We start from the raw sequence: 27843 nt of genomic DNA on the forward strand, positions 1-27843 counted from the left end.
TCCTATAATTGGGACGGTGAAAAGGACAGTGGGTGCTTCCTCTCTGCCTGCCGCCCTTTCTATGGCGATCGCATTTTATCATGGCGGCAAATTGCTCCCTCAGAATTGCTCTTCAATCACCATCTTTTTTTAATCTATCCTCGCACAGCGAGGAGCGCCGTTCAGGATGCATCGACTGAATCTCCACTCCAAAGACACTCACGACCAGAGTGAACCTCAACCTTACCTTCCTTGTTGAGAAGCAAGTCAAGTCGGTGATAAAGATACTAACTAGACTAGACTACAATGGTCTCTATCTTTAGAAAAACGGTGTGTGTCCAGGCCCTAACAGGAAAGTCAGTGCAGGGCTGGTTATGCCTGACGTCATGTAGAGGCACTACATGGATACGAAACTTTTCGGAACTATCCAGAAGGCTAGCTTAACCTCCGACGATGACGTCTCCATAACTACCTTTCTCCGATCATCACTAGAAGGATAGGGGCCAGCAGAGCCCTTTCTGGCCGCTTCCATCCCTCCCTTATCTTTAATAAACCCACACAATCTTGGGCTTAATTAGGCTGGACGAACCAGAGAAGAGGGTCTCTAAAGAGTGGCCCTTGCCCGACCAGAGTGAGGTCTCCCTGGGCTTGTTAGGCTTGGTTCTTCCCTCCCTACTGGAGGTCACACTCAGCTACTGGTCCTCTCAGACCAGTAGCTGAGTGTGATGCCAGCACAATTAGCTGGTAAATGCCAGCACAATTTTCATACAACCAAGACAGCTGCTCGTTCGTTCGACAGGGCCTCGTTTCATTTTCATTCTGTCACGAGATGACAATCTGGCGTCCTGTGAGGAGAAAGCTTTAATTGCTTGGCTCCGAGAAAAATTTCTCCCATATATCCACAGGGTCTTCTCTGCGACAGCGTGGAAGTTATGCACTCCACCACCCCCCCCCCCCGCCTGTCCCAACGTGTTAATTAAGCTGGCAGAAAAAGAGGGGCTTGGCAGCTGTTATTTAAGACAGACTCTGTTAATCAGAGAGGCAGCGGTGATGTGAGGGTGGAAGTGCACTCACTCTGACTGCACTGCAAGGTAGAGTCACAGGGGTGTCAGCTAAATATGGAGCGTATCTCTCGTAGCTCAGTGCTACGGCTACTGAAGGGGAGCACTTCCACTGCCCGTTCTAACAGAAACATTTGGAAAAGATGTTACTTTTCTGGTCGGGGATTAAAGACAGGAATCGATGTCCAAAGCACGAAAGCTATTGTTAATGGATGGATCGGGAATGGGAGTTTCTGTAGCGAACAGAAAAAACTAAGGGGCAGTTAAGGTTGGTCCCCCAGTGCTCGAGTGCATATCAGTCTTATTGGGAAACAATAGCGCTGATGGCAAAGATAAAACAAACTGATGCCCATTAAAGCCATGAAAACTTAACTTCCTCTTCAACCAACATTTGCTTAGAGCCCTTGTCCCCGTCATCTATCAGACAGGTGCCAGGTGTGTGCGCGCGAGAGAGTTATTGTCACTGTATAATCCTTTCGACAATGGACTGTTTTGTGGCATGCAAGGCTCAATGACGAGTGCCATGCCAGAGGAATCTGACTGCAGATGTTATCAGATCAGCAGTTCTCCTCCACACACAGCAGCTCGTGCATGCCCCCGACCATGTGTTTGCATAGCGACAGACAAAGGGAGGTACTGTCTATGGCCAAAGGGTAAAGTACCCTGGCACAGTCTCCAATTATGCTCTTTATCTGTGTGTGGTCAGTAAATACTCCTCTTGTCCATGACCTGGGGTTTGCACTCTTGAGTCGGTCTGGTCCTTCCTGGGTTTAGCCTAACTGTTCTCCACAGAGCTTCTGTTGAAGTTCTTGGAGAAGGCTCATTTGACCTGCTATTCATTTCGCTCCTTACTTAATCATGGTGGAGATGAAGGCAGATGAGATCCAGCACCTGCTACTCTCTCTGGACGGTTAGGCCTCTGGCTGGCTGTTTCTGTGGCCTCTGGCTGGCTGTTTCAGCGGAGACCTTATTCTTGGAAGTTATACAACCAAACCACATGGATATATTGGGATATGCCCGCTGTGACGGGTTTAAACAGCATTTTGGCAACTTTCAATGTTTTCCCACCACATCACATTGAATGAAATCCGAGTTCATTGGGATACATTTGCTGGGTGTGAAGAATACAGGTCATTAAACTGTAAGCAAACGATGACTGATGAAATTCACCGGGAGAAACTCGGGCGTCTGTGTCAGGTCTGTGCTTAACGGACTCAAAATCCCTGCATTACTAACTTAGCTGCCACGTCGCCATGGTAACCACCATATGACTCAGGGCTGATCATGAGCCGCGAATGTCCTCCAACCCCTTCCCCCTCCCTCCCTCCCCCCTCCCTCTCCTTCCCACATGCTCAATCCGCCAATCAAATCCCTTCATCTCCCTAACAGTTTACCCACTCGCAGAGGGGAGGCAGCAAGGGCTTGGCAAACACTCGTTCAAAATACCCATATGTCAGACTTTGATCTGTGTGGTTTCCGGTCACAAAAGCGCTCACACTAAACACACACACACACACTAAACACACCGTGTTCTTCCTACGTATGTTGACTTTCAGGTCCTGTATATGTTGGTTTGTCAGGGGCCCTGGAAAAACTGACAGTTTGAACCGCTTTGGGGATTTTCCTTGTCGCTGCGCTGGTTGTAGCCCTTCCTTCTCCTATCTCCTCTCCACTGTTAACATCCAGCAGGCAGGCCGCGGGGCGATGCTGGCTCCATCTGCTCCCAGAGAGCAGGTGAGTTCTCCAACAGCTCCCTGTCCCTTCACACTCTCTGCTCACCTGTGCCTGGGGACCCCTCTGCGTTTCAAGGGTGGGCTTTCCGTGGCTTTAACCCTTGCGCTGCCTTCGGGTCACATGACCCAAAGGTTCATAACGAACCATCGTTGTGTTTACCCAATTTTACCCAATACGAAAACAAATAAAAATAATTTTGTTTTAACCTTTGCAGTGTGGGGGGTCTGAGACAGCCCAACGATTAAAAGAAAATGCTTCACTTTTATGCGGTAAATTTGTCGCAATACGACGGTGGGTCACAATGACTGATGGGTCAGAATTACCTGAAGATAACACAAGGGTTAAGTTGACATGTCTTCACCCTGTGTGTTTGGCAACGGAGCCGTTTTCTACATTAGCGATGTGGCACAGATGCTAACTAGGTTCAGCAGGTTGTCTGTGCTCAGACACAGCCACACACATTGTTGATTTGGCAACAGTTGCAAAGTCAAATCTGATTCAGGTAGGTTCTGTTCAGTAGGTCTTAAAATGCGTTAACATGGATGCACTCCGGTTAGGATGACTATTTTGCAAAGTTTCCCGAAATTATCGTTTGTACAGTCTGTCTTCCAAAGCACTATTTGACAAGATCCGTTTGATCTGAAATCACTAATGGATGCATCAGTTGTGCAAAACGTGGTTTCTTTGAGGAAAATAAAGGCTATTTAATGTTAACTTAATTGTTGACCGAGTTCGCCACAGCTTTGTTTGTAATTTGATTCTTAATTTGACTACAGGACATTGATAAGCCTACAATGACCGCAGCCAGTATCAAGCAAATGCTGGTGTCCTGAGGAGACAGAAAAGAAGCAGGAACCAACTGTAATACATCTAAACTACTTAGAACCTCGTATTAGAAGTCGAATACCAAACCCTTTTCAGATTTGAGCTGTGGCAAACCACCATTTCACTACAAGCTTTGTAAAGGTATTTGCCTCAGTGTAAGCTTGACTATATGCGTAACTCAGATATGTTATGATAGCTGCCAACTCATATAAGTTTCAGGCTTGAGTGCTCATGTACATGAATCCGTTATGCAAAACATTACCTTCTGCACTAACGCTGTAACTGCTAACTCTGACAGTCACAGGACCCAGATTAGGTGTCATTTTGGGAACACATTTTCGTGTCTGACATTTCTTTCAGCCGTAGCATTCCATACGCCAGACCATACCCATCCCTCAAAATGAAACTAAGACTTAAGAAACGATCCCACTCCTACAGTACCATGACCAGGTATTCCTCATCTTATTACAATCCGATTGAAGTAATATCATAAACACTTCCTTTTCCATCATCAAATAAATTACAGATTTACGGACTAGAGATTAAGTGGAAAGTCTCCTCCACATAGTACTTCACTGTAATTAGTAATGCAGTGCCATCGATAGAAGTTTGCACCTAGATAGCGTGCATTTGAATTCGTACAGTAATATCAAAACACCATAAAAGCACAACTCACAGTGAAAGAAAGTGCATGTCCCGTGAATTACCGAGTACACCAGCATGAGACTGGACCGTAGGTGATCCAGTTATAGAATATAGCTAGAGGGGAGTTAACTAGTAGCAAACCAACTCTAAGCATGATGTGGCCAGTGTGTGTCAAAACCCAAATGATTAGAAACAAATCAGTCTTCTTCGAAATCTGTAAACAGACAACACTGTCGGGGATTAAAACGGGTTAAACGCCATAAAACAGCTAACGTTAGCTGTGTTGCGCGATACGTACCCCATTTTGCTTGGTGCGGAGGTCGGAGTTATTTCGTCCGTGGTCGTAGAGGAATCCGAGAAAGACGTGAACAATCTGTGTTGTTACCAAGTATTTTCCTCTCCTGAGATGCTGTTCGCAGCTTCTATGTTTGTGGCTTGACAAACAGTGGACTCCAAATAGTATGGTGCACGGTTCACCTCAGTCCGACATGGCTTACTGATCTGTTTTTGAATATGATGGGGGTGTTGGTTCTGGCTCATCCAAACAAGCGTGTCAGTGCATGCATGATGATAGAAAACATCAGCATTGACGTTAGCTAGCTAGCTAGCGAGCATCATGAAATGCATTGCTCAATTATGTCCATTGACAATGGGAATAAGAAAGAGAATATCTACTAAGCTGCTAGCTCGAGACGAAGATACATGATTGACAGGCTCTGTCATGAAGCGTCAATGAGGCGCGTGCCGCGAACTTGCTATTTTTCAACTGAAAGGCAAAAAGTAGCTATGCAGGAAGTATCCAGGTATTTATATTGACTACACACTGTCCCATCCTAATTTCAAAATCAACTTAAATATCCATTCGGTAAGGGGTAACTAGCAATAGCAGTTTGGTGCTCATCCTCCGTTGCCTTCTGGTATTTAACGTAGCCTACTCTTTACGACGATACCTCGCTGGAGCTTGCCAGCTGCTCAAACATAGTTTTCCTTTGGTTAAAAAAAACTACAACTGAACATTCATTCCAACTTCATACTTGATACTAAATGTCTACTGCTTATAAATCCAAAATGTATTCGTTGCTTCTTGCAGTTCCCTGGCGTCGTAAGTGCCATCAAAATCCCCCTCCCCTGGCTAGCTAGACATTCCACATATCAGAGGGTAGTCTTCAGTGCATGTACCCTACTAAAATAACCAAACAAATTAAAGCAATACCAAACGCATGATTTCTGGTTAAAAATAATCAAAATTTCTGTCGTGATGGTTTCATTTCAAGTCTGTTAACACGGAAATACTTGGTGCATTCTCACTTAAGGCTCCATCAGTAGCACAGTCTCTTACAGGACTAATCTAAGCTTCATGAAAAGAGGAGCACAGTCCGAGTTAAATTACAAATGGTCAAATCTTTGATACTGTACAGAAAGCAAGCATCCGTCAAATCGTTGCCTCTTCGCTCCATCGAACGACTGATTCCGTTCTTCACCGATCAGTATCCTTGCATCAGCTCTCATCCATGGCTCTCATCCCATTCATTACCTCGGAGTCTGTTGGTCCTCTGTTCACCAAAAGCGGTAAATTGGCCAACGTCATCACGCCACCCTCCGTATCAACGTCATGCTTTAAAATCTGACGCGATGAGAGATAAATCATCTTTAGCATCCTTACAAAGATATATGATTAATAATGTAATATAAAGAAACATATATTTACATATTGAAAAAAAATACCCTGATGCTCAACCCTAATATAGTCCTATTATTTTGGTTTTCATAAAATACATATATATTATATTAAATAAGTATTACACTGCAATTAAAACCGACCTATTCATGCCAAAGATTCCTTTTGCAATTGATGACGGCCACCTTGTGGACATAAGGTGTCAGTATTCGCAGCATGCCAGACGGGATCAGAACATAATGAAATTGACAATTACATACAATTACATACCTAGATACAGAGGCAAAGAACCACATTATTTGAATCTTCGACTGCACAACACCAACCGTAAAATGTACAATATACTGGTGTGGTCTCACATTAAATTAACGAAGGAGCAGGCTAGAATGGCTTTAAATTCAAATGCTTAGCACATAAGAGTTTGGATGTCAGGGACATTATTAGCATCAACATAATTACAATGTAAAATCACCATAGCAACCTTCAAATGTTTTCTCCTCCCACCCTCATTTCCATGTACTTTCACGAAAAGAGCAATGGATGCACTGTTAAAATGAGTCATTTGGGCCTTGTTTTGGTGCTGGTGCATGTATTTTTAAATTGGCTCTTTGCTGGTAGGACATTACAACTTGGTGAGTGAGTGTGTTGGCATGGCAATAGGTCTCGGAGGGGAAGCGAGTCATCGGGCCCTTGTATTCACACCGGTACAGGGATGCCTGTTTTTAGCCTGAACCAACATCAACACCACGTGAGAGCCTGTCAAATTTGTTCCACACCACGGGCACACTGTTATTTAATCCAGCCCCCCCCAGTCATTGAAACCATCCAAAAAAGTTTCATGTTGCCTGATCTGTTGGCTCCAGGATGACTGTGAACGTTCTATCCTGTTCGAGCGGTTTAGATTTTTCCGGCATGTGGTCAAGCTTTGCGGTTGGGAGGAATGACGTGAGCAGATTTGGTATCTGTTACAGCAAATGTATTTCACTCAAAGATGATTACCGGAGAGTGATACCTTTTCGTGCGTAGCAATAGTACCCAGTCCACCCCTCCGAACTCCAGCATTCCCAGGCCAGTGTGTGTGTCACGTTACAAGAAGAAGATGGATACGGGCAGGTGACACTCTGACGTCCTATCCAAAGGAGTCTTTCACAAGCTAAAGGATTCTAGTTGTTTTTAAATCAACTATATTAATAGATTGATGTATGGTTGTTATACATGTTGAGCAACAGAGAAAGGCAGAGCAATCAAGAGAGAAGTAGATGTTTTGCATATGAGTGTGAAGACTCTTAACCAGATCCTCTCACCTCTATAATCTATTTATTGTGGGCTATGGTGCTGCCAAGTTTGATTGGCATCCATGATCCTTTATCAATAATCACCCCTTAAATGACCCTTGGTTTTCGTGACAGACTGGAAACATCCTTGTGCCATTGGATACAATAGTTATTTTTAGAGCTGGCAAGAAACAAGAGTGTTTTTTTCCCCAAAGATAGTGCTACTACTGCATAATGTTGAGGCTATTAAACCTGGCTTGCAATGATCTTCTCCTTCAAGAAAAGAGATGAGTGAATTCCAGCGATAGCATTTAATTGCTCTCCACGACATTCTGCATAGATGTGTCTGGGTAAACTGATGATGAATACACCCCCATGTCCATGTCGTGGACGACTCAAATGAAACACTGGATGCCTCGCTTTCTATTTCAAGATCACGCTGAGCAAGAAATCTCAGAGCAAGCTGCTTTTAGAGCGCCATCAACGCTGCTGAGCTCGAGTGAGAAGCCATAAGGAATTAGATGAGAAGACCTTTCAAAAATGGATACCAGTTTGTCAGAGGAATGTGTAAGGATAGATGCAGATCCTCAGTTGACAATGCTACAGGGTGTGGCAATATCAGGGGAGGAAGGCAGAGAAATCAGTGATGAAGTGGAGGACCTAAGTAACAGGTAACAGTCTACATCATTATTTTAACACAAACTATGCCTTTTTTTTCATTCTTACACATGTAAATAAAAAAAATGTATTGCACCTTATTCCGTTCTCTTGATTGTTATTTGGTTCTTTTGTTCCTGTGTATCTAGATGCATAATAATAGCAGTTTTAGTTTAGTTGTAACCTCTCATTCATCTCACCCCTGAAGATTGTGGGTGATGATGTCTACAATACTGTGTGACATGGCATTCCATTGGAAATTACAGTGTTATTAAGTGATTGATAGCCACTGAGCAAATGCCTGTGTATGTTTCCAAACACTCTTGCTACATGTACTAACCGTACAGAGGACAGAGGGTAAGAGGAGCAGAAAGAGATGTGTGTGTGAGCGTGTGTGTGAGTGGGTGTGTGTGTGGGCTTTCTATTTGGCCTGGCTCCTTTTTCCTTACTAACACTTTAACCTCACTACCATTGTTGTATTTGTATAAATATAATGTGCTTCTCTTTTCCCAGTTTAAGAGAGGCCGTCCATGATTCGACCATCCGGCCTAAGCTTCAGTGTCTGATGATGGACCCCTCTTTCTCCATGGTAACCGTGCAGGGCGAAGACAGCGGCATCCAATGGGAGACCACCCCCAGTCGCACCTCCACCCCTTGGGTGTCCGACGGCCGCAGCAGCTCTTTGGAGTTCTGTTCCTCCGCCACGGAGAGGTCTGTCACACCGGGGTCCGGAGTCGCAGGCAGGATCATCTTCATCATGGACGAGGAGAAGATCGTCAGGAGGAAGAGGACCAGAGAGAGGGACGCCGGACGCAGGAGCCGGGCAGACAGAGAGACGCCCTTGGTGGACCCTGAGGACTCGGAGGGAGTCGCCGCGAGGCCAGAGCTGGTGGGGGTCTCCCTACCCAACGTGAAAGGCGAGGGAGAAGCGGCGGAGGAGGGAGCGGACGACACCCGGGAAGAGAAGGAGCAGCGCCTGTTCCGGCTCGTCTCCGAGGGCTCCGAAATCCTCAACATCGTGGTCCCGCCAAAGCTGGCGTCGGTGGACGAGGAAGAAAGCAAAGCAATGGAGGACAATCTGTCATTCCTGGAGGAGACCCCCGTGGCTAAACCCACTGACATAGACAGCGATGAAGTGTTTGACCCTTGCATTGGCGTGACGGTGTCGGGGCAGGCACCAACAGAGCCAGGTGGAGTCCAGAGCCTGGGTTCCCCTGGGGCTTCACACCTCGCTAGGCCCGACGGGACAGATCCACCAGGGGCTCCAGTGGCCAGACCTCCAAGGACAGGAGCAGAAATCGACACAGACTACTTTGAAACGTTTACCTTGATGGATGCAGAGGCATCCCCAGGAGCCCCAACTGCTGTGACCTTAGAGGGGCAGGAAGAGACTGGAGAAGGGGCCGGAGGAGAGAACCAGGCAGGTGAAGACCAAGACCAGCCCAGAGATACCAGTGCTCCCATGACTCGAGACCAGAGTGGCGCAGTGGCCGTCAGTGGCGATGAAATCGCCAGCGATCATCTGGATGAGGTGTTCTATGGGGGCACGGATGACATCGGCAGCTTTCTCGAGGGAGAGGAGAATGGCAACCGTGACAAAAGTGCATTCTCCAAGTCTCCTCTGAAAAAGAGTGGTTCGTCTCTGTTTGGTAGCCAGGAAGATGTCCTAACCCCCATCTTCCTCTCTCCGGGACCCCCTAAAATCATTGATCCCGCTCTTCTGGATGAGCCCAAGGCTATGGCCTTCCTGTACACGGACTTGTATGAGGAGGCCGTAGGGAGTAGGGAAAAGGAAGAGGATGCAGAGAGCGTGGCCTCTGAAAGGTCCTTCCACAGCAGACAGTCAGACCGAGAGGCCAGGGGCTACCTGGAGAAGTTCGTCCTGAAGGACGAGACACCAGTCATGGACATGGAACCAGACGAGGAACGCCGCATCAAAGAGGAGAGGCTTCAGAAGTGGACTGAAAATGCACACAAGCTTCTCTCACAACCCCACGAAGGAGAAACACAAGGAGACATGCCAGAAATTGAAGAGGAAATAACTGATTTTTTCAGGACGAGCGCCAGCTCCTCTCCTTGCGACGCCGAAGCGTTCCCCCCGTTGTTATCGGAGGAAAATGCCACCGAACTGACCGAGGAGGAAGTGAAAGCCGAAGAAAAAGACCTCACAAAGGCCCCGGAGGATCCTCAGACTCAGGTCGACGCGCCAGGGGAAGCTCTCGCGGAGGATGGTAAGACACAACCGGCAGATGAGCCACTCAAACCAAGCTCAGAGTCAGAGTCTTCCACACAAGGGGTCGGTAAGGCGAGCGTTCCTGAGGAGCCTGGGATCCCGGCAATCTCACAGAAGTGTATCGCGCCAGGTCAGAAGGGTAAAGCCCTCCCTAATAAGAAAGTTCAACAACAACAACCACCTTCTCAGATTGACGGCGGCATAACCAATCAGAAGCCCCTGAAGCTGGTAGCCCCGCCCAGACGAAAGACCACAGCTCCTAAGGCTACTCTGGACCTAACCCCTCTGTCCCCCGTAGAAACTGCGGAGGAGGGAGAGGGGGTTGAAGGGAAGGAGCAGAGGGAGGAGGAGAAAGAAAAAGCTTCGCCGGCTGAAACTGCTGACGAGGGAGAGGGGGATGGAGATGAGACAGAAAAGGTGGACGTGTCATCATCGCCCCCTGCCCCTTCCCAAGATGCATTGCTCCCCATAGCAGATAACGACGATACAGACCAAGGGCAGGTGACTCGGACGTCGGAGACTGAGCCGGTGGACGGCGAGGAAAGCAACCAGGAAACAGCAGGGGCTGTGTCTTCTCCTCCTGAGGAGGAGAAGGTTGTGGTGGCCGAGGCTGAAGAACGGAAGGAGAACTGTCACGGAGAACCGGCTGAAGGAGATGTTAGATTAGAAACAGCAGAGAGCGAATCGGCCGAATCAGCTGAAACAGAGGTCGAGCCAGAGAAAGGAGGGGCTGGCGTAACTGAATCAGCTAAAACAGACTCAGGAAATAGTCCTGTGGCCTCTAAGGCTGAGCCAGACAGACAGCATGGACGATGCATCATCCTCTAACTATTTTCCGCGAGGAAATTAAGCCCAAAATCAAATGAAAATATGATTAATTGCAATGTAAACGTGGTTTTATGTCGATTAAGTTTCTTACAGAAAAGATAACAATAAGTCCTCTGCCAAAACTGCTTCGTTCATACGACGCATATGGCACATGTATAAATTTGATCTCAATAAATATTTCTCTGTGTTTGTATGTTACTATTAAAAATATAATTCCCACCCTATTCCCGTCAGTACAATCAACAGTATTCTAACCATATCTCATTGGATGGGTGTTTGTCTCAGATTCTTCTGAGCAGAAGGTACTGGACATACACCTGAAGGTTTATCTCCTCCGTGTGTGTCAATGGTCGGGGGAAGAGCAATAGGGAAGAATGTATCCTGAAGGGAAGGCTGCTGGTAGAGGAAATGGAGAGGATCGTTAAAAGCAGAGTAGCCACTCACACAGACGGCCCCGGGAGAGGAAGACTGGGGCTGGTGGTCTCAGCCTTTACATTCGCCTGAGCGTGTTGCTGAAGGTTGCTGGGAGAGAGAGAGAGAGAGAGAGAGAGAGAGAGAGAGAGAGAGAGAGAGAGAGAGAGAGAGAGAGAGAGGGTGGGTGGGGTGGGAGGGAGAGACAGAGAGAGAGAGAGAGAGGGGGGGGGAGGTAGGTAGGTAGGTAGGGAGGGAGGGTGGGATGGAGAGAGAGAGAGGGGGAGGGAGGAAGGAAGGGACAGAGAGAGAGACAGAGACAAAGACAGAGATTGAGAGAGAGGGTGGGATGGATGGAGAGAGAGAGAGAGAGAGAGAGAGAGAGAGAGAGAGAGAGAGAGAGAGAGAGAGAGAGAGAGAGAGAGAGAGAGAGAGAGAGAGAGAGAGAGAGAGAGAGAGAGAGACAGACAGACAGACAAACAGACAGACAGACAGACAGACAGACAGACGAGAGGGAAAAGAGATTGGGGAGAGTAATGTTGGATCTTAAGATCCCCCCTCCTCTTGACTCCATAGACAGTTATAAATAACCCTCTCTGGCTTTGAGCCTGACACCACCACCTTGACCAGCAGACTGCAACTCCTCTCCCACTGTGCATGCCATTGAAGGACAGAAGTTGTGAAAATAACCTTTTGCCAAGCAGCAACAGAAAGTTTTTAATATCTCCTGTTGACTGAAATAGGTATTGTGTTGGTATATTTTATGGTTGGTTTTCCTAAGCCTATTGCAAGTACAGATGTTTTTCTGACTTTCCATTACAATTTTAGTTTGACTACAGTGCCATCTCGCTGTCAGATTAAAAATATTGCTTTACTGTTTAACTCCAGACCAAAAGGGGGCAATATACATTCACCATATCAGTTACAGTCACATTCTGAACCCACCCAAATACACGAATGGCAATAGTCTATTAGTCTTCACAGTGAGAGATGGAAACAACATGCAATTGTATTTCGGATATTTCATTAAATGACCCTTCTGATTCCGATAAATCTGCTAATTTGTGTGATACCCGGTCCTTGCAAGATGTAGAAGTGGACGGATTCGAGGATCTGGCTGCGTTGCCGGTAGAAGTTTGTGAGAGGCGCCCCACATGTCTACGATGCTGGTAAGCTTTTGGTGACTACCTGCATTGTGGAGGAATACTATAGCTAAAAACCAACACTACACTTTGCAATGTCTTTGTTTGTACCTACCTAGCCTTTGAAGGCCAATGGTTAAAAAGACTAAGTGTATTTACCGATTCTGTTGTCTGATGCTGTCTACAAGCTTCATTCATTCCCCTTTTCCCCTCTCCTGTCAGTCGTCCACAGAAAGTATGCCTTTGTCCGTTCTTGCCAGTACACCCCCTTGAGGTCTCTACATGTCTGTACATTGTGCAGCACCCGGCCGAGGTAAAAACAAATGTTTTCTTCATGGCCGTTTTATTTAAGCTATTCTCGCTTTACATGGGAGCTGCAATTATAACCGTTTTTTTTCGTGTTTTCAGGAAAGTCGAGTGCTTCGTACAGTCCCCCTGCTTGCTGCCTGTTTGCCTCCAGGAAAATGTAAAGTTTTGATCGGAAGGAGGTTCAATGAAGAAAGGTTTGTAAGATGTTATTAAACACTTGTTTAGAGCGTGTATGGCCTGTACTTTACTGGAAAGTATTCTCTCACCTCATACACATTCAAATTGTGTTACACATCTAAAATATGATTCTGATCCCTTCCACTCTCACACAACACACCCTTTTCCCTTCAGAAACCCAGACTTGGCAGCAGTGTGCAGGGATAGCAGAACCCTGATTCTGTACCCCGGTCCAGATGCTCAGAATCTGGAAGAGCTGGTTCAGACCCAGGAACACCAAGACCTGGAGACACCAGGACACAATGTCATCATCATAGATGGTACCTGGAGCCAGGCCAAAGACATGTTTCTCAGAAACACGATGCTTCACCTGCCTAGACAGGTATGCCTTGACACATCCAGCGTGTGCCTATTCATGGCTTGAATGTCTGCGCTAGTTTCAGTTGTGGGATTTAGAATATAGGATTGAAAACGTTTGTTCTGGATTAGCGGGAAGAGAAACCTTTTCAGATGTGAAGTGAGGGGAAGCATTAAAAAATTTGCCGCTCAGATGCCAAGAAAAGTTCTAATGCATCTCTCTGCACTTGTACTTACCTGTGCTACAGAAACAAAAGAAAACCCTAAAAAGGCTGTCTGTTTATTTTGTGATTTTCCCTCCCCAGGTGCAGCTCAGTAAGGCTCTTTCCAGCCAGTATGTCATTCGTACACAACCAACAAATATCTGCCTGTCCACCCTAGAGTGTGCTGCTGTTAGCTTATCCATTCTGGAGAGGAACAAGGACATCCAGCAGGTATATCACTAACTGACCTTTGTGAAGGAATTCCAGAACAGAAGGATAACAATACATGTTATTTGTAACGTGCCGTTCTTACACTAAAAACACTACAGTAAAAAGTAAAAGGTACAATCATAAAAAATAATATACAATAATAATAAGAAACGACACAATTAAATTAACAATAACAAACCTGTTGGGGGGGAAATAAAGCACATGGGAATGCCCTTCCAACCATGGTTTTTAGTCTGCAGAGAGGCTGGTACAGATAGTCTTCTAGCTGAGTGATTTAGTTACGACCGTTTTTCTAAAAAGTCTCCTCCTCTCTGTCCAGGTTCTGCTGAAGCCGTTGAATGCTCTCTGCTCCTTCCAGTTGCAGCACGGAGCCCAAGTGCACCACAGTAAAGAACACCTGCTGAGAAATGGCATGTATGACAAGCCTATGCCCAAGAACAAGCGGAAGATTAAGAGGATGGAGAAACTTGTCACTGACCAGAAGGTCTGTCCAAGATGGGGGGGAAATGCCCAGAGCGGGAAAAAGACCTAATGACTTTCTGGAAGGACATTTTGAATATTTGTTTTACATAATGAGCAAAAGTGGCACTTTAAAATTTGTATTATCTGTGTGTTATCTTTAACCAATTACATATATAATGCAGTGTTTAAAAATCAGTTTGTTACCCTGACACAACACTGTGCATAAATTGTTAGGTTGATTGAAATTGGTTTGTTTGTATGAATTAAATAATAAATTATTAATAAAAACATCCGTTTAGCATTTGATTAAACAAACTTTATAAAATGTTAAAGCAATTGCACCTTTTTTGACGATAGATCTATTTATAAACATAGATCTCCGGTTATATCAGAGCGCCGCTGGTGTAGTGGTATCATGCAAGATTCCCATTCTTGCGACCCGGGTTCGATTCCCGGGCGGCGCACGAGTTTTTGGCCACTCGGTCGACATATTATTTGATACAAGTTCTGAGAGGGCTTTGATTTAGATAGGAAGACAAGCAAACCGTTAAAACCTACGAGCAAGTATGAACGTATTTAGTTTAGCCATCGTATGCAAAACTCGTGCTTTCTATTTGATGTAATTTAAATGAGTAGATGCATGCAATCGTTTTGGTCAGCCTGCTCTGAAAGGTTCCATTCTTTTGCGGCTGTTGTAAAGAAAGTATTTCTACACTATCAATGTCGCCTGGGAATCAAACGAATCTGAGATGCCAGGGTTCCATCAAATGGGCTCATGCGGCCTAAAACAAATAAAAAAGTGATAATGTACAGGTGGGTTTAAATGACTACTAATTCGTCACTTAATCCTGATTCGTGACGTAATATTTTACCTAGCTAACCATCTTCGTGATCACATTTTTATAATCTAAAACGTCTGAAAAGTTTTCGAAATTGAGTTATGAGTTAGTTATGAAATCGATAGTGCCTTTTTGGGCCGGCACTGATTAGACAAAACGAATAGACCTCACCGTTCCTATACTGCGCATGCGAAGCCGAGTATCCGCTCCGGTTTCTCCGCCATCTTATGTCGCCTTTCCATTGTTCACAATCGGAGTAAGCTTGGGTGGCGGAGCAAAATACTGCGCAATAAAATAACGTTGGATAGTGTTAAAATAATATAAGAAACGCAGGGGACCAGAGTGAGAATCCAAGGCCATCACAGAATACGATACTCGTAGATTTTTATCTCAGGGTTCGGTCTCTCGTTTGGTCGGAAAATATGATGGACGACGAACAACCCAAGACCCTGTATGTATGAACAGCAGTAATGTTAGCAGCTAGCTAGCTAATTGCCAACCAGGCTTAGCGAGCTCTACTGGCTATTTCGTTTTATTCTATCTCGGAGGGCGATTGTGTTGCCGTTTGTGTAGATCTTCAAGGTCTCCCTGTGTGTGATTTGTTGACAGAACGTAACTAAGATTAGATTGAGTGCTTAACAGGTTACAGTAATGAAGCAAATGTCAGCTAACATACGAAACCTCTCGTTAGCCTGTGTGTTGGAATGGCCACGCAACGTTATCCACTGTTGCAGTCAAAGGAACTCTTACGGTGTTGCATAGTGTTGGTACTGGTGTGTGTTTCTTGGCCTTTAAACGTTGGTTAAGGAATGCATGTTTACACATATGTATTACTGTAGCGGCTAGCCAACTCCCTCGTGTCACTTGTCAACATTGAGCTAGCTCGCTAGATTGTTGGCTAGCTAGCTAGCATGCTATACAGCGGCAGCATGAAACATGTCAGACGTGTCCGTTCTTGATTGAGACAAAGACTAGTGTTTGCTGTAGCTAATTTCCACCACTTCCAGAATTATCAAGAAAGGTAGTTTTAGATTTTGTTGTTTAGAATTTTGACCACACAGTTTATTTATAGAGGGTGCCCTCTGAACGAGCATGTTTCATATACAATTATAGGAAGAATGTTGCTATTATTGCTAAACTGCTAGCCAGCGTTTTGCCTCCGTCAGAGTAACAGCGCGCAGGTTCGCCTGCAATGTTCTCCTCGCTCGAAGTAGCTTTAATTTCTCAGCTGTCTACGAATCCGCGTTTCTATGTGTCAGTTCGGCCGTATATCAATGCATCTGACTAGTTATCATGCATTAACCTAGACTAGGCTACATAAACGTGGTTTCAAGGCCACATCTGGTCTGCCCTATGCGAAAAGGTGCATGCAGCTAGATGTCAAAGACATTGTTGACTAGCATGTGAGATTATGGATCTCCTGCTAAATTTATAACAGCTATAACTCCATGAGGTGCACTGACGTGCCATGTCGATGCGGGCAATCAGGTTATTCGAGTTTGATGATGAGATGAGTTACGTGATGAGCACCTGATCGCCTCCACTGGGCTAGTCCTTTTTTTAGTAGTTCCTGAAGTTACTGTAATTTACTGACTGTCACATCCTGCCAACCATCTCTAATCTGTTTGTGTGTGTGTGTGTGTGTGTGCGCGCGCAGGTATGTGGGGAACCTGTCCCGGGATGTTACGGAAGCCCTAATCATGCAGCTGTTCGGCCAGATCGGACCCTGCAAGAGCTGTAAAATGATAGTAGACGTGAGTTCACCAGCCTTTCAACCTGTGAATAGAACCGTTTTAACCTTTTTTTTTGTGTGTGTGTGTGGGGGGTGAGCGGGGTGGGAAAGCACACCGACATTCCCTGTTTGCTCTGTCCACCGTGGTGAAGTCTGTTGTGTCTTTTCCCTTCCAGACGGCAGGTAATGACCCATACTGCTTTGTGGAGTTCTACGAGCATAGACACGCTGCCGCCTCACTCGCAGCAATGAACGGTCGTAAAATAATGGGTAAGGTAAGCTATCGTATCTACTGGGTGAGTTGGCCGGGGCTGGGGTTGGTGGGCGGGCGGTGGGGCAGTAAGAATCTAATTAAAAGAAGAGGCGACTTCTTGTGACCTTTTTTTTTTTTAGTCATTTAGCAGACGTTCTTATCCAGAGCGACTTATAGTAAGTACAGGGACATTCCCCCGAGGCAAGTAGGGTGAAGTGCCTTGTCCAAGGACACAACGTCATTTGGCCGGGAATCGAACTGAATTACTAGCCCGATTCCCTAACCGCTCAGCCACCTGACTCACCACAAGACACTGAACAGTTTGGATGGGAGTACGGACTGCGGCAGATGTTTAGCGCCCATTCAGTGCCACAGCACAGTAGTAGACTGTTTTTGAGCCGGGTGTTCGAAACGGTTGAGGCAATTGGTTGTTTTTGGACATGCGTTCAATCCGAATGAAGGTTGAATCAGCATATTGTACACAGTCTTGTCTCGTAAATCAAGTAAGTATGATGGAGTTTCCCTAGGTGTTGTCTGGGGTGCACTATCGGTTTCTTCTAATAGGTTGGCTGGATATTTTTGCAGAAATCTGTCATTTGAACTCTAATGACAAGCCATGATTTCACGTCAGAGGAGACTTTTTTTTATATTTAGTCACTGATAGTAGATCCTTTCGGTTTATAGTTGATTGCATTGTTTAGTACATTCATTTTAAAAATTCATTTCAACTCCATTCCTCTGTAAACTTTACAAATGGTTTCCCTTCTTGCGTGATCATACATGCGAACTCTCACCAGTACAATATATATATTGGATGAGTTATGAAATCAACCTCACAGCCACATTGATGAGTGGTATTCTATTTTTCCTCTTACCTTACAAAGTGATAGCTTGTCACGTGTTTCCATAGGCAGAACGTCATTTTCAGAACAGAAGGAACAGGCATATAGGTACCTATGGCATATCTGTAGATTTGGCACTGTTGTGTGTGTTTAGAAGTGGCATCCTTTCCCCTGTTCCAAATAATGCTCTTTTACCCCTTCCTTATACCTGTCTTGTGTTCTTTTGCAAATTCCTTTGCATAAAGAATCCAAATAAGAGAGATTTTCAATAAAGACACATTCAGTTGAAAATATTTTATCCTCAACAGGTAATGAAGGACCATTTGAGGAGTATTACAAGTTCGTAAAATTCACTTGTTTGTAAGTCCCTTGTTACTTGGACCTTTTTACATCCTAGAGTTTTGCTCCAAAGTTTGACTAGCCGGAGACTGAATTGTGCTTAGTTATGAGTGTGAACAGGAATTCCCTCTATTCTCTTCTTCACTGGTGTGTGACAAGACCTCTAATCGGCAAGCTGACATTCGTGTGCTGTCCAGCTCCTGGCGTACCTTTCACTTCATCTTCTCTCTCTCTCTCTCTCTCTCTCTCTCTCTCTCTCTCTCTCTCTCTCTCTCTCTCTCTCTCTCTCTCTCTCTCTCTCTCTCTCTCTCTCTCCCCATCTCCTCTCCCCCCCCTCTCTATTTCTCTTCTCTCTCTCTGGCAGGAGGTCAAGGTCAATTGGGCAACAACCCCAAGCAGCCAGAAGAAGGACACAAGCAGTGAGTATCCCTCGTGTTTTCTGTCACCTAGACAAGATCTAGATACATTTAGTCATTTAGCAGACGCTCTTATCCAGAGCGACTTACAGTAAGTACAGGGACATTCCCCCCCTGAGGCAAGTAGGGTGAAGTGCCTTGCCCAAGGACACACCGTCATTTGACACGGCCGGGAATCGAACTGGCAACCTTCAGATTACTAGCCCGATTCCCTCTCCGCTCAGCCACCTAACTCCCTAAAGATAAAAACATGTGTTCGCAGCGCTTGACGAGAGCTCGGCTCGCAAAGTCAAAATCCCACTCTCTCCCTCGCTAGATCATTTCCACGTCTTTGTCGGCGACCTCAGTCCTGAAATTACGACCGACGACATCAAGGCTGCCTTCGCTCCCTTCGGCAGGATATCGTAAGTGCTCTCTACGGTCGCCGCTCCTCTGCGTGTTCCTTCAGCACTCTCTGAAGTGTCATATTTCAACCGAAAAAACATGCCGTAATCGTTCTTTTTACACACATCGGGGATAAATCAATAAGGTCTTGGCCTCTTTGTTTACAAGATGGAGGTTCTGGCCTGTAGCCAGAGGCCTCTGTTGTTTTGTCTGTCCACGGCTAACAGTGTGTCATCTGTCTTGTCTTAACAGCGATGCCCGCGTAGTAAAAGACATGGCCACCGGAAAGTCCAAAGGCTATGGCTTTGTCTCCTTCTTCAACAAATGGGTAAGTGTACCCTCTAAGCCAGCTGCTGTGCTGGAAGAAATCGCTTGCACGTATCCCTGAAGAAGAAAGTATTCTCCCTCAAAGTCTTCCTGGTAGTCTAGAAATGTCCACGCTGCATATTACATTTCTTACAAAGTCTCTTGTGGTGATGGACTTAAGTTTCGATGTAGCAAAGGAGAAACGGGATCCAAAACCCCAAATCCACGTCTTAGTTTCGCTGCTCTTTTTTTTTTTTTTGTGTGTGTGTGTCTCTTTCAAATCTATAAATATTTGTACACAACATGAACTTTGTGGCGACGGGAGACGTGCGAGTGATGTGCGGCGGGCTTTGCTAAGTGCAGAGTGTTTGTGTTTTGGTGCTGTCTGTCCAGGATGCAGAGAACGCCATCCAACAGATGGGAGGCCAGTGGTTAGGAGGAAGACAGATCAGGACGAACTGGGCGACCAGGAAGCCCCCTGCGCCCAAAGCCACCTACGAGAGTGAGTTGGAGGACCTCGAGTCCGTGTTTGAAACGGCCTGATCTGTGCATCTTTAGATTAAAAGAAGAAGAAGAAGAAAAAGCATTTATGGAATGTAGACTGGAACTTGACTAATGAAAGCATCCATACTTGGAAAAAGACATGATTAATTTGAGGAAAAGTATCGAAAAATCAATTCTGTTAATGGTTGGCCTTTGCCGGATTGGACTATTGATACCAATTTCATAGTGTGAGTGGCTTCAAATGTTTCTCAACTGTTTTTGTGTGCGTGTGTGTGTGTGTGTTTTTTTTAACTGTGAAGCAGCCAATACCAAGCATCTGTCGTTCGAGGAGGTGGTAAACCAGTCCAGCCCTAGCAACTGCACTGTCTATTGTGGAGGAGTCACAACAGGACTCACAGGTCAGACAGCAGCCTCAATACCCCCCGTGAAGTGAATCCAAACACTGTTGCAAGGTGTTCATGGTTTACGTTCTTCACGTATTCGCCCTCCAAGCTGGTAGTTTCCTCTTCGGGTAACCGCCGCCTCTGAAAATACTCACAACGTGATGTTCTTGTCGTCTCCTAGAGCAACTGATGAGACAGACCTTCACCCCCTTCGGCCAAATCATGGAGATCCGAGTTTTCCCGGACAAAGGCTACTCGTTTGTGAGGTGAGCCCTCGGGGGACCCCGACGCACATCTGTGTGGGTGAGCAACAAAACCCCCCACCGCCTCCGAGCTAAACACGACCCTCCTCTCCCCGCGCAGGTTCAATTCCCACGAGGGAGCGGCCCACGCCATCGTGTCCGTCAACGGCACGTCCATCGAGGGCCACGTGGTCAAGTGTTACTGGGGCAAGGAGACCACTGACATGGTCAGCCCCTTGCAGCAGGTGCAGGTTCCCCAGGTATGTGCCTCTCAACCCCCCCCGCCGACCCAGCGTTACCCCTCTGATCTCGCTAACTAGCCGATCGCTAACGGGGTGTGGTTTTTGGTCCCCTTAAGCAACAGAACAAAGTGGGCTTCGCCGCTCAGCCGTACGGCCAGTGGGGCCAGTGGTACGGCAACGCCCAGCAGATCGGCCAGTACGTACCGAACGGATGGCAGGTGCCCACCTATGGTGTCTACGGGCAGGCCTGGAACCAGCAGGGCTTCAGGTCAGTACCTCACTGGATCTCCCCAGATCTCCTTCGCCCGTTTAATTCTATGGTTACGGGATGGGATAGCTCAATAGCAGAGATAATTTGCCTGATTGAATATCAAGAGGTATCAGGTTCGAATCCCCCCTGTGTGATGTTGTGCGTAATCAATTTAATCTGTTGATATGTCCATTTCAGTGTAGATGTCTTAGTGTACTCAGTTGTGTCAGCAGACTGGGTTACGCCTTTGTGTTGTAGCAGCTCACTACAACTCAATCCATTCCTCCTCTTCCTGTGTTAATCCATCCCCCTTTTTCCACTTCCTTCAATGTCCCTCAATGTCGTCTGACATTTACGACCCCCCCCCCGTTCGTTTTCTGTGCTGTTTGTCCTCTCATTGACCTTAATCTTGGCAGCTTCCTGAGATTTCCTCCCCCATCATCATCCTCACCCTCCCTTCCTTTGACCTTGACTCTGCTGTCTCTTTATTCACCATTTTCCCCTTCACTCTGGCTAATCCCCCCCCCCCCCCACACACACACACCTCACCCTCACCCCCACCAGTCCTCTAACTTTGTTGTGTGCTGTCGGCAGTCATCTACAAACCGGGGCAGGCTGGACGGGCGTGGGCGCCGTCAGCAACGGAGGAGTGGTGGAGGCCGGCCAGGGAGTCAACGGGACGGTGATGGCCAACCAGTCTGGCATGGGCACGGCCGGGTACCACACCCACTGATCCGCGAGCGGGGACGCCACACTCTCCTGACCTTCACCATGGCAACAAGGATCCTACGCTGGGGGGGGGGAGGGAGGGTGGGGGGGTGCTTTCTATTTTACAACACAATTTAAGAACTCTGGCAGGGAAGGTGGGTGGGATTGACCTCTCCCAGCCCCCCCCCACCCCCCCTTCAAAACCTGATTTGAGTTTATGGAGGAGACATGGTTGCTTGGTGGGAGAGTTTACTCTGCCCTGGGATAAGATACACACGTATATATGTATACACACACACGCATACACACGAACACAACCTTTAGGTCTTTGGCCTGGTGTCAGATTGACTGACTCATGAATCAGAAAGGACTATGCCATTTTTAATTAAAAATACTATAAATGAATAAAACACATGATTTAAAAAACAACAAAAAAAACAGCAACTTCGTTTGGATTAGCTTTTTTTGTTGGTTTGTTAAGAGCGATTTCAAACTGCTGATATCGTAAGAAACGAGCTTTGCCTTTTGTTTTTGTTTTGGGACTGTCATTTTAAATAAATGTTTAAGCAATGACACCATGGAATCATGTGAAATGTAAGAACCTTTTTTGTTTTTTTATTTGTTTATAAAAAAAATGAATAAAATGGATGTCAACTGTTGTATTTTTTTAAATTAGATTTTCAATATCTCAACTAAACCAATTGCAGGGATTACTGCCACTGTTTTTTTTTCTTTTAAAGGCAGACAAATATTGCACAATACTATTACTCATGGTTACCTTTTCACAAAATTTGATGTTACACAAAATCTAGGTATTTTGAATTGTTTTGCATTCCACTTTTTTCTTTGGAAATTTCTTTTGGAGGGCTTATGTAAACTGTTTTGTATGTAAATAACCAAACCAAGTCTGTTCAATTGTTCTGACGCTGTATAAAGAGGAAAAAAATCGTAATTATGAAAGCTTGCTTGCTTTTTTGATGGGAGGGTTAGGGAACAGGGATCATTCAAAGTAGACTTTGGCTTTAGCATCACTGTTTAATGCTGGTCCATGGTTATGTAGGGACAGTGCAACATTTGATTCTTCCAGGGGATGGGGAGGGGGGGGGGTACCAACAGCATTGCTATGCAGTGCAAAGTGATCTAGACTGAAAAGTAATGTAGAATTAAAGTTATTCTGTGTATAAAACTTAAATATAAACTTTGTGTTTTTTTTTTAATGAAGTAGTAAATAGTATCAGACAAAAAAACCTGAATGAATCAGAATTTTGCACTGTGGCCCCCAAGGAGTTGGTTGAGACCCATTGTGTTGCCTTATTTTGAGTTAATTTCATTTTAATCAACCAATTATCATAAAGAGTAGGCAGTGCCTAAGGATATTTTCAGACCTGATGTTTTGAGAAGGTGTTTTTGGGAGGGGGGATATTATGTTGATGCTACTATAACGTGTTCTTGCTTTGTCCCATTAAAATGCTGATGCTAACTGCTTTGGAAACTGCTCCTGTTTGTTCGCAACATTGGTATTTCTCAAGCCGTGTAATATTGACTGTTTTTTGTATAAAGATGGACTGATGATGCATCTGGACTTCAGTTCCCATGATTCACTTCTTTGAAGAGGCCGATCCTTTTCCTCATGTGATCATTTCGCTAGCCAATCTCAAGCCTCGTTACAGGCGCAATGCGGAGACAAGGATGTAAGAAGGAATGGCGACGGCCGAAAGAAAAAGGAGGTTTGGTGAATAAAAATTGATTTCGACCATACAGAGAAGGCTCATATGATTTAGAAACACAGGTATGATTATGACAAACCAATCGTAGCCTCCATGAGCCAAGCTATGTGGATTGCGATGTAAATAAAATATGAAAATATTACTGTTGCAATGAGAATGTTTCTCAAGCTAGAGCTATAGTGAACCAACTGTCCGTTTACTGGAATAACAGGTGTCTTATAAGCTTTACAATGTCTTTAACATGGGAAAACTCAAAGCTAACTTTTGAATAAAAATTGATATAGGCTACTAGGTTCAGAAATAGCTTGGATTAACTAACAAAATTACTGTCTGCTGTTGGCAAGAAAAAGCACTTTCTGCTGTTGGCATTGTTCTACTTATTGCCGGATTCGTATTAACCCAGCTGCATCCTTTGGGCGGCGAGGGTCAGACAAAGAAATGGACTCTGGGTTATCCGTGACCTCCCCACCCAGCACAGCGTCTCCAACCGTACAGACTCCTCCGAACTTGGCAGCCAGGCAGCGAGAAAGCCGGAAGAATACACCCACCACCCCTGCCTTCCTCTCAAACTTGGGCAAGGCCACTCTCCGGGGCATCCGCAAATGCCCCCAGTGTGGCATTTACAATGGCACCCGCGGTCTTAGTTGTAAGAACAAGGCCTGCGGAATCGTCTTCAAGGACGGGGGGTGTGTTGCGAGGGGCAGGAGCTCCAAGAGGGCTGTGATAGAGGTGGTTAGGGTGGTGATTGATGGTGGTGGTGGAGGGGAGGAGGAAGGAGAAGAGGAGGGAGGAGAAGCGATTGACTCAGGTATACGAGTCCAGGTGTTCTCCGTCTGCCAAAGAGGCAGGGGCAGTGGCACTACCCAGCGAGGCTTTGTGGAGCTGGTTCCCACGGATACCGCCATCGCCACGGGAGACGGGGCGACCCTGCTGACGCGGGTCAATCTAGGCCGCTGTTTCCTGCCCACCTGTCGTCAAGGTCAAAGGACCAATCAGAGCCAGCACATTCTCCCCAACATCTCTAAACAGAGCTCGTCGTCAGACAGCCCTTGTGCCCACATCAAGCAGGCCATCGAGTGCCAGAACCGGGCCACCCCACTGCCCCTGAAGAGCTCCGTCCTAGAGGGGCTGCCTGTCTCGGCTGACACCCAGGAAGAGCTGTGGAAGCTGGCCACAGAGTCTCCGGGACCCCTGGTCCAGCGAGTGTCCAGGGACACCATGGTGGTGAAGTGCCACTCAGGCCCCAGCCACCCTCTGGGGCTGCTGCACCTGACTGTGGGGCCTGCGGGGGTCACGGGGCCCCCGAAGGCCCAGAGGAAGGAGCGACCGGGCCAGCAGCAGGTTATGTTCCACTGTGCCTGTCAGGGGGGCCCCAGAGGGGGGTCGAGGAGTGAGGAGGGGCACCCCTCCCGTTGCGGTTCCGGCGCCACCGCGCCAGAACACTGCTTCCACTTCTATGCCTGTGTGTGTGCCTTTACCAGCGATGACAAACTGGCCTCCGAGTTTGCAGCTTTCCTCGATTACAGCTCCAACGGTATGGCAGAGTTTGTTTTCATTTGAAACGTTACTGTAGTTTACAGCTTTGCAATGTTACTGCAGTTAAGAGCTCGATTGCTGTCTGTCATTTTGAATAAAAATTGATATAGGCTACTAGGTTCAGAAATAGCTTGGATTAACTAACAAAATTACTGTCTGCTGTTGGCAAGAAAAAGCACTTTCTGCTGTTGGCATTGTTCTACTTATTGCCGGATTGATGGAATCAGGTGTGAAGTCGGGATCTGGCGGTGCTGTCCTGTGCTCCTCTGACAAGCCACTTCTGCAGCTGGAGCCAATCACAGCTCATAAAACAAAGAGACCCCGTCTGGAGGAGCCAATCACAGGTAAATAGTAGTGCTGTCAAACAATTCAAATATTTAATAGCGATTAATCACATTAATGGCATAGTTAACTCGCGATTAATCGCAAATTTTTATCTATTCTAAATGTCCCTTGATTTCGTTTTGTCCAATTATTTTTTTCTCATTTTAATGCTCTTATCAACATGGAAAAGTGGATCGGATTGCTTAGTGCAAATGTTTTTTTTAAATTGAAAACAACATTGCAATCGCCTGGCTTTGACGAGGGGGCGGAGAATTCGCATCAGCTGTGTGCTTGGCCATCAAGTGGTATATCAGACTGGACGTGCTGCGATGATAGCTCAGTTCACAACGACAAAACACACAGATCACTTTGGTCTTGTCAATGGAACCATTTGGCAACTTTTTAAAAGTAAACTTTCCATTCAGAATCCTATTGTGTGTGATGTGATGTGTGTGTGTGATGTGTGTGTGTGTGTGTAATGTGTGTGCGATGTGTCCTTCAGGGAGCAGCCAGCCAGTAGACGAACGGCAGGTGACCCAGGGCTTCCAGCAGTGGCTAGCCAGTGTGACCGAGAAGATCCACCAGACCATGCACTATCAGTTTGATGGTAACCCTTTTCTCAAGTTCCCAGAAGTGATGATGAGGACTATGATGATGGTGATGATGATAGTGAAGATGTGCTGGTGATGTTTTTTCTCCGCAGGAAAGCCAGAGCCCCTGGTGTTTCACATCCCCCAGGCGTTCTTCAACTCCCTGCAGCATCGCCTCTCTCTGGGTTCCAAGAAGAGACGGCTGCCCAACGCAACCTCAGGTGGGGACAGAGCGCATCCGGCACACTCCAGTGGACTCAATGTCATGAGTAAATGTCGCATCTCTCACTTGTTTTCTCTCTCTCTCTCTCTCTCTCTCTCTCTCTCTCTCTCTCTCTCTCTCTCTCTCTCTCTCTCTCTCTCAGCAATCGTGAGGAACGACTCTCTGCCCGTGGGCTCATTTTCCAAGTACACCTGGCACATCACCAATCTCATGCAGGTCAAACGCATCTTCGACACTCCGGAGGTGATCTTTCTCTCTCTCTCTCTTCCTGACATCGGCCTCCTCTTCCTCCTCTTCCTCCTCTTCCTCCTCTCTCGGACCCACCCTGACGTTCTCCTGTCCCTCTGTCGTCCACAGCTGCCTCTGGAGCTCACCCAGAGTTTTGTGAGGAACATCGATGGGTCTTATTCTCCCTTCCGCTGCCTTGAGCCGCCTCCCGACCCTCCCGAGGGCCCCAGCAGGACGGAGAGGCCCCACCCCCAGCCCATACGACCGCTGGAGCTACGTACCTTTCTCAGAGTGGGTGAGTGAGGCTGGGGCTGGGTCCTTGGGCTAGGTCCTGGGGCTGGGTCCTGGGGCTGGGTCCTGGGGCTGGGTCCTGGGGCTAGGTCCTGGGGCTAGGTCCTGGGGCTAGGTCTTGGGGTTGGGTCCTGGGGCTGGGGCTAGGTCTTGGGGCTAGGTCTTGGGGCTAGGTCCTGGGGCTGGGTCCTGGGGCTGGGTCCTGGGGCTAGGTCTTGGGGCTGGGTCCTGGGGCTAGGTCCTGGGGCTAGGTCTTGGGGTTGGGTCCTGGGGCTGGGGCTAGGTCTTGGGGCTAGGTCTTGGGGCTAGGTCTTGGGGCTGGGTCCTGGGGCTGGGTCCTGGGGCTGGGTCCTGGGGCTGGGTCCTGGGTTGGGTCTGGGTCAGGTTCCAAATCTGTTCATGTCTCCTGTAGGAGTCTCCTCCTCAGCGGAGCAGAAGGAAAGCCCCCCCTTTGTGATCGAGTGGATCCCAGACATCCTGCCTCGCTCGCGGGTGGGAGAGCTCAGGATCAGCTTCCAGTACGGACACCAGAACGGCGGCCAGCCGGACGTCTGCGACGAGGCGGCCAGAGGGGGCGGGGCCAAAGGGGGCGGGGCCAGAGGGGGTGGGGCCAACAAGACCACATCTGCCACCTTCCAACCGAATCGCTCCCCTGCTTTCATTCAAGTGATTGTCTGAAGAAAATCATGTTGGCTTGTGAAAGCTAATTCGGTGATAAATATTTACATGTTAAAGTATTTTAAGTAGTAAAACAGTACTGTATACACATACATTAAGTATATGCACCATGGATTGTTATGAAGCACCAAATGACCTTTGAGAAATGTTTGCTTGTGTGTAACAGAGAACAGTTCAGTAATATCACATTCATAACAGCCTTTAGAATCATACATTTGTTATATGCAGAGATATCGGTCCAAACTGATAATAATGTTCAATATATAAAGGAATTTAAATTCATTGTACATCCATTTTCTTTCCGAATGTCACTTGCAGCTTCTGTCCACCAGGGGGAGACAACAACAAACAGTTTCACACAAGCTCTTTTCCTTGGAGAATGGGATTCAGGCTTACACAGTGGATTCATTTCTCTCTGTTGTGGATCGGTTGTGGGCTACATAACTTTCCAGATATCCTACCAGGTTGGGATGAGGTCAGCGAAGCCTTGTTATAACTGGAACACATCCGTTTTTCTGTCTAGAAATCTCAATCTGAGAGCAGAACAGGAATCTGGTCTATTTGCGTTCCTCGTCTTGGCTCCGGTTCCATCCCCTGCAG

At 46.7% G+C, this 27843-nt stretch overlaps 5 protein-coding genes and 1 non-coding gene across 9 annotated transcripts in view; 5 read left to right on the plus strand and 1 right to left on the minus strand.

The window, feature by feature from the left end:
* LOC134039020 (homer protein homolog 1-like) overlaps positions 1-5789 on the minus strand; it is a 17797-nt gene extending 12008 nt beyond the window's left edge. Inside the window, exon 1 of the mRNA XM_062484753.1 lies at positions 4543-5789. Coding sequence (XP_062340737.1) covers positions 4543-4547 — 5 coding nt within the window. The 5' untranslated portion in view covers positions 4548-5789. The remainder of the gene's footprint in view (positions 1-4542) is intronic.
* Positions 5790-7227: 1438 nt separating this feature from the next.
* si:ch1073-398f15.1 (cardiomyopathy-associated protein 5) lies at positions 7228-11138 on the plus strand. Its single transcript, XM_062484550.1, has 2 exons — positions 7228-7867; positions 8367-11138. Exons 1-2 carry the CDS (start codon positions 7737-7739, stop codon positions 10912-10914), a joined length of 2679 nt encoding a protein of 892 aa, XP_062340534.1. The 5' UTR covers positions 7228-7736; the 3' UTR covers positions 10915-11138.
* A 1023-nt stretch (positions 11139-12161) lies between these two features.
* Positions 12162-14504, plus strand: dtwd2 (DTW domain containing 2). The gene is made up of 6 exons (XM_062484161.1): positions 12162-12494; positions 12690-12780; positions 12876-12970; positions 13128-13335; positions 13616-13744; positions 14064-14504. The coding sequence occupies exons 1-6, from the start codon at positions 12316-12318 to the stop codon at positions 14274-14276; spliced, it is 915 nt and encodes a 304-aa protein (XP_062340145.1). The 5' UTR covers positions 12162-12315; the 3' UTR covers positions 14277-14504.
* Positions 14505-14599: 95 nt separating this feature from the next.
* trnag-ccc (transfer RNA glycine (anticodon CCC)) lies at positions 14600-14670 on the plus strand. Its single transcript has one exon. It is a non-coding gene; the product is annotated as a tRNA-Gly (tRNA).
* A 572-nt stretch (positions 14671-15242) lies between these two features.
* Positions 15243-23141, plus strand: tia1 (TIA1 cytotoxic granule-associated RNA binding protein). 3 transcript variants are annotated; one of them, XM_062483868.1, is made up of 12 exons: positions 15247-15496; positions 16703-16799; positions 16954-17052; positions 18576-18630; positions 18944-19031; positions 19264-19339; positions 19711-19819; positions 20124-20219; positions 20386-20470; positions 20568-20706; positions 20805-20956; positions 21533-23141. In XM_062483868.1, the coding sequence occupies exons 1-12, from the start codon at positions 15468-15470 to the stop codon at positions 21669-21671; spliced, it is 1164 nt and encodes a 387-aa protein (XP_062339852.1). In that variant the 5' UTR covers positions 15247-15467; the 3' UTR covers positions 21672-23141. The 3 variants fall into 3 exon arrangements, with proteins under 3 accessions (XP_062339853.1, XP_062339852.1, XP_062339851.1); XM_062483867.1 differs by having other exon boundaries at positions 15248-15496; positions 20121-20219; XM_062483869.1 differs by lacking the exons at positions 20568-20706; positions 20805-20956; positions 21533-23141 and having other exon boundaries at positions 15243-15496; positions 20386-20474.
* A 126-nt stretch (positions 23142-23267) lies between these two features.
* On the plus strand, positions 23268-27521 carry c18h2orf42 (chromosome 18 C2orf42 homolog). Of its 2 annotated transcripts, XM_062483865.1 has the most exons (8): positions 23268-23435; positions 23718-24907; positions 25137-25253; positions 25736-25840; positions 25937-26044; positions 26189-26289; positions 26404-26569; positions 26978-27521. In XM_062483865.1, exons 2-8 carry the CDS (start codon positions 23812-23814, stop codon positions 27241-27243), a joined length of 1959 nt encoding a protein of 652 aa, XP_062339849.1. In that variant the 5' UTR covers positions 23268-23435; positions 23718-23811; the 3' UTR covers positions 27244-27521. The 2 variants fall into 2 exon arrangements, with proteins under 2 accessions (XP_062339849.1, XP_062339850.1); XM_062483866.1 differs by having other exon boundaries at positions 23268-24907; positions 26404-26565; positions 26978-27149.
* The last annotated feature ends 322 nt before the right edge of the window (positions 27522-27843 follow it).

This window comes from Osmerus eperlanus, chromosome 18 (assembly GCF_963692335.1).
Source record: "Osmerus eperlanus chromosome 18, fOsmEpe2.1, whole genome shotgun sequence".
NCBI lineage: Eukaryota > Metazoa > Chordata > Actinopteri > Osmeriformes > Osmeridae > Osmerus > Osmerus eperlanus.